Genomic DNA, 6,000 nt, shown 5'->3' with positions numbered 1-6,000 from the left:
ACTCAAATGAACCAGCCTCATGGATGTGTCTCAGTGGTGCCAGGTAAACAGAGACTCCCTTCTCAGAGGTGAGGACATATTCCCTGCAGGGGCTCTTCTCAGCACCGAGTCAGCAGTAATACAAGCTGAACACAGCCACTTTCTACCTCAGGAACTCTGAGCTTCACCCCAGGTCTCCCCAGGTCTCTGCAAACATCTAACATTCAATATATCCAAGAACGGGACTGGTTTCACACAGGGGCTACCTCTGTTGATAGCTGGCTTCTTTTACCTTTCTGCCCTCTTGAGTTGCCTGGTTAAAGAGCCTATTAAATTATGGCCCGTAAAGTCACTGCTGTGGTTTCTGCCTGCTGTCTAGACATGGACAAACACACCTACAGTTAGGCCTTCTGTATCTACAGCTATTCCAGTCCAACAGACTCCAGTGTTGGGGTTGTCTATCCAAACACCCCCAGTCTACTTTCTGATAAGGTCTCTGTCTGACAACCTTTGTAAAAACAAGAACAACTTCAAGTTTCAAGGACACGATGTAATGTGTAGCAAATGGAGAGTAACTGTTGTACGTTCTCAGGCCATGGCTACAGGGCTCTTTGCTAAACTTTGGTATGTGTCTCCTTGCTGGCCCATAGTAAGTCATATGGGAGTTTCTTCATCACAGGCATCCTGGAGAAAATGATCTTGTTATAGTCTGATGTGGGCCCCTCTCTGGCTTCCATTTCGAATTGTTCAGGTTCTGGGACAAATATGGGACTCACATTTGGGGTGGAGCTTTCCCACACAGGTAGCACAGTCTCTGACAGGGTATCTTTCAGCATGAGTTCTGAGGGCTTGGATGACTTACTCCCCTTCAACTGCAGGGCACTAGGTTTGTTCAGCTTTGGTGGCTTGCGGTTTTTCTCAACAGCATAAATGCACTCCAGATCCCTGGCCCAGCTCTTTTCAGTGAGTCGGGTTACTGCCGCGGAGATAAATGTGACATAGGCTGGCCAAGGGTTGTGTTTTTCAAGCAGTGTCATAGGGAGCCCAATGTTTTCCGTGAGTCTTACTGGAAGAGAAACGCAGTGATTTAGAAGCATTTGCATGCTCAGTAATCCACCAAAGAATGCCAGGGGCGCTGGGACCACAGGTTGAAGTCTCCCCTCAGTATCTGGTGGGAGTTAAACTCAATCCAAAGATAATAAACAGAATGATATTCTGCAGACGATACCAGTGAAAGAGCAGCAGAATAGTACTAAGAGAGAGAGAGAGACTTAGGATTGAGCAGGTTCACTTTCAAGTGTTTTTATCCAATTGTTGGCTTAAGGCCCAAACTCTATTGTCCTCAACGAACCCCTTAGAAAGTTGAAGGACTGCAACATAGTGGCCCTTGAGTATTGACAGGAGGTTCATTCCAGGGGCTGCTACAGTCACCAAACTCTATTCATGCTTAAGCTCCTCACTGAAAGGTGTGCTAAGGCAGGTGGATTACAAGTTTGAGGTCAGCCTGAGCTACATAGGCTGTTTTTAATTTTTATTTTTAAGTAGGAAAAGCAAGATGCAGTGTTTCTATAGAAACTAAGTATATCCTCCTTTGTGCTTCAAAATCACCTCTACATTAAGAAAAAAAAAAAAAACAAAACTAACACAACCAAAGCGGTCATTATACTGCACTGTGTAAAAGACAGTGGCAACTTTTGAAGTGGTTTTTTTGGATGTGGCATTGATTGCGTTCAAGGATTTGTAACCACCTGCATACACACTGTTAAAGATATGTTACAGCTTAGAGCCCACTGATGTACTGCTCACCTGGTATGCATGAGGCCTGTATTTGAGACCTAGCACTGCTAAAAAAAAGAAGTGTTGCCTGTGTGTGGTTGCTTAAACGTATAACTTAGTCGAGACAGGGAAATCAGAAATTGGAGGCTTCTCTGAATATATAAGACACTGCCAAAACAAAACCAGAAACAAACCGGGAACATTAGCAAAGTAGGTTTAGGACTTGGGGGGTTAGGGCCTACTATACCCCAAAGAGGATGAACCTTGAACAAGTACCTCACCCTTTCTGAACTCCAGTTGCCTCGTTAGAGACATTGCCTCATTAGAATGAGTCTATTTTCCAAAAGCTTCCTTGAAGATTAGCGATTTATTTGTTCCCAAACCTTAACAGTCTGTGATAGGCAGTAATTGTTAAAGGACAGCTATTACCTTCCAGCTATGTCTCTAGATGTGTATTGTGCCTCAAGTTTTTATTTCGTCTTACGATATAAACGTTCTCGCTACACAACAGACAGACTTGCAGTGGGTAAGCTTGTAGAGTGTACTAACGATGGGTCTGAACTGTACACATTCCTTCCTGCGGCTGCTCCTCAGAAGTTCTGACATCTGAGAACTGCAGCGGGGAGCTTTGGTGAGAACTCTGTAGGGACCGACTTAGAGGCATGACAGGCCCTTCCCTCATCCCGGTGGCACTCTGTGTACCAGAAACGCCAAACACCTCCTCTGCACCTGGCACTGCCCCATTTTCTCTGGTAGTGAAGCCTTTCCCTGGTTTCATGGCCTTAGGTCATTTCAGTGGGAGTTTATGAGGCAGAAGAATTAAAACAAATTCATCTTGCCATCTCTAACCTGAGTTCAAACAAACATGGTAACTGGTGGTCAAGAGAAGTAGCTCCTAAGCCTTTGTGTTACTTTCCATGATTCCAGTTACCTGAAAAGATAAAGGAAAACATTCCAGAAATAAATAATTCATTAATGTTTTTATGTCATCATCATCATCATTATTATTATTATTATTACTAATTTCAGCGATCTTAACTTTAAATCAAACTTTTCATCATGGATTCTCTTACATAGGAGAAGACAAAGTAGAAAAAGAGTTTAGTGCTATTTGCCATTTCAGGCATTCGTGGGTGTCTTGGGACACATCCCCTGGGGAACAGGAACTATTGTAGACAGCTATGTTGACTTGGGGACATTGGGAAGCTGGAGTTTGTCTAGGGACAGATTTGTCAATAAAGAATGTGCTGAAGAAGGGTTCCACATCCCTGCCAGGGTCATGTATTCCACTGCCTGAAGAAGACACGTGACATCACCTCTCATTAAGACTTATGGATGCTCCAAGTACAGACTTGGATGTCACCTCTCCCTGCCTCCTTCATTGTATCCTCAAGGCAAATGCCAAGATTTTGCAGGGTAGACAGTCACGTGACCATGGCTGATTCACAGCCAGCAGTATCCATGGAGTCTGCTAAACAAGTTGTGTTTTCTTTCTATCAGTCCCTCTTCCCACACCCCCTCCAGCCCCTCCTGCATTATTCTGCTCCAGTTCTCTCTCATTGCTATAGTTTTCTTTAAATCACAGATCCAAATGGCTTTAGGAAAGTGGAAAAGCCAGGGCCTCCTCAAGTCAATATGACAAGTGATCAGTAGCCACCCTGGGGATCCTAAGTCCTGCAGTTTGTCCCTCACAGGAGAACTGGGTGAGTCCTAATGCCTGCTAACACCTTGCTCCAGGTCCTTAGGTTGCCATGAGTGGTTCTTCAGGAGTCCTGCTTTCAGAGCCCCTGGCTTTACAGTCTGAGAACTGGGCAGACCCTGGAGGCTCCAGGTATGATCTGGTTCCTTTAAGTATGACAAGGTCCCACCCTCTGACCTGCACTTCTCAGCTTGCGGCTGGGGACAGAAGTGGTGGAGATGCCCAGGCCACTGCCAGGATTTACCTAGGGGGTCTCAAGGACAGGCTGAAATCAGAAAGTCATAATGTTCCACATGCTCATGAAGGTGGAGAATTTGGTGGGAACCATGGTCAGTGGTTCACAGCCTCACACAGGCCTATCTAACTGGAGAGCTTGTCTGAGCAAGCAGATGCCAGAGATAAAACTCAAGTCCTTACACTTGCATAGCGGGAGCTTTACAGGCTGCGCCATCACTCCTCCGTCCCACGAATGTATTATTCATTTCTGTTTTCCCGTCTTTATAAGAGTTGTGGAACATTTCAACCCTCACCTGCCAAAGCCCGAGGAAAGCACGTTGCAGATGATTTTCAGTAAGCTCCCTGGAGATGTTAGTGCCTCTGGGAAACACACTCAAAACTCTTGGTCTGGGCTCAGTGCTTCCCAACTTTAATAAGCCCTAGGATCACCTGCAGGTAAATGGCTGCACCTGACTCTCAGATGTTCCAACTCAGTAGATCTGTTTGGAGAATCTGAGAATTTGCTTCTATAAATAACTCCAAAGGATAGAGATGCTCTTGACACATGGGCCACACCGAGTACCACCCCATCCCCAGCAGAAGAAGTGGTGCCAAGTCTGTCAGCTGCAACAGAAGTGAGTGGTGGTTTGCTGACTTGTGTGGATCATCCACCTCTAACATAAACACCACATTTGCATACCTTTCGTTCTCCCAGTCAAGGAACTATCATGGAATTTTAATATATCAGTAACAGAAATCTTTAAAACCTGATGTTTTTTATAAAATAAATTATTCATAAGTTCAACACGTTATTCAAAACTCCTACAAATGATAGCACCCTGGAGATTTGTTCATATTAGAAAGAAGAAAAACCATGGTATTTTGAATGAAAATGGACCCATAGGCTCCTACAGACTGGCACTACTGATAGGTGTGGCCTTGGAGGAATTGCATTACTGGGAATGGTGGAGCTTTGAGATCTCAGAAACTCAAGCAAGGCCTAGTGTCTCATTCTCTTTCTGCTGCCTGCAGATCCAGATGTAGGTCTCTTGGCTCCCTCTCCAGCACCATGTCTGCCTGCATGCCAAGAATGCCAAGCCATTCTGCCCTAATGACAACGGACTAAACCTCCGAACTGTAAGCCAGCCACAATGGTATGGTTTCCCTTGTAACAGTTGCCATGGTCCTGGTGTCTCTCCACGGCAATAGAAACCCTGACTCAGACAAAATCAAAGTCCAATTTTTGTCAAACCTTTGTGACCCAGCTCTTACAGGATTCTCCACTGAGTTTCAATGGCAATACTCCACGGCAAGGCATTTTAAAATACAATATCAATATAGTTTTTCAAGGCTACAAAACAAATCGAGTTCAAATTGTCCTCTGACCTACAAAGAGATACTTGAGCTCATTTTAAAGTAAAATTTAAGTCATCTTTTTTCTTCTAAGATCAGCCATAGTTCTCAAATTTTAAGGTCGTCCATTCTTAAGTGTTCTCAGAGGGTATCCAAGTGGCCACCCAGATCTCGCCTGTCTGTCTTCAGCTAAGGAGAACTCAACTTAGCATGCATGTTTGTAGAACTGTTAGAATTTGTGCCCTACACATAGTGCCAAACAGTGGAAACACACACACACACACACACACACACACACACACACACACAGAGAGAGAGAGAGAGAGAGAGAGAGAGAGAGAGAGGGGGGGGGGGGAATATTTAGGGGATTGAGAATCCCCTTTCGTCCTTGCTTTTAATTTCCTGGTTAACAAATCTGAAGCATCTGGGGAGCCCAGTTCACAGTGTACCCCGTTAAAGCACCAGTGTGCTGTGTATAGCCCAGCACCTCCCATACTCACTGGTCCTTTGCACCACAGCCCAGAGTGGCTGGGGGGACAACTCCATAGAATAGGTTTTTCTCACACCTGCTGAAACAGGGACTGGGGCAAACTAGAGTAAGCCAATGGTTAACAGAGTCTCAAAATGCATAGGAAGGACTCGTCTGCTGGAAACAGATAAATAGTTGACATAGGTCGGAAGACAAGCTGTGGCCTTTCATAGTTTCCATCAAGTCCAGCACAAAGGCTCTTTTTTTCTTTCTTTCTTTCTTTCTTTCTTTCTTTTTTTTTTTTTTTTTTTTTTTTTTTTTGTCTTCCCGTAAATAAAATGCAAAGCTGCACGCAGTCTCCAGACAGAAACAGCATTGGTGGGAGGGGTGGGAGGCCACGCTGAAGTAGCTTTCTTGTTTCTACCACAGACACCAAGGTCCATGTTCAATTCTCCCCAGTCCTCACTCAGGTTCCCATTTTTAGAATCTAGTCTGAGATGCTGAGCTC

The 6,000-nt window shown here is 44.7% G+C and overlaps 1 protein-coding gene across 1 annotated transcript in view; it reads right to left on the bottom strand.

Annotated features, from left to right (window-relative positions):
- Positions 1-508: 508 nt before the first annotated feature.
- Cdrt4 (CMT1A duplicated region transcript 4) overlaps positions 509-6,000 on the bottom strand; it is a 32,023-nt gene continuing 26,531 nt past the window's right edge. Inside the window, exon 2 of the mRNA NM_001399015.1 lies at positions 509-1,045. Within this exon, the coding sequence (NP_001385944.1) occupies positions 594-1,045 (452 nt within the window). The 3' untranslated portion in view covers positions 509-593. The remainder of the gene's footprint in view (positions 1,046-6,000) is intronic.

Source organism: Rattus norvegicus, chromosome 10 (assembly GCF_036323735.1).
Source record: "Rattus norvegicus strain BN/NHsdMcwi chromosome 10, GRCr8, whole genome shotgun sequence".
In the NCBI taxonomy this organism is placed as follows: Eukaryota; Metazoa; Chordata; class Mammalia; order Rodentia; family Muridae; genus Rattus; species Rattus norvegicus.
This window is presented reverse-complemented; position numbering and strand designations above follow the sequence as displayed.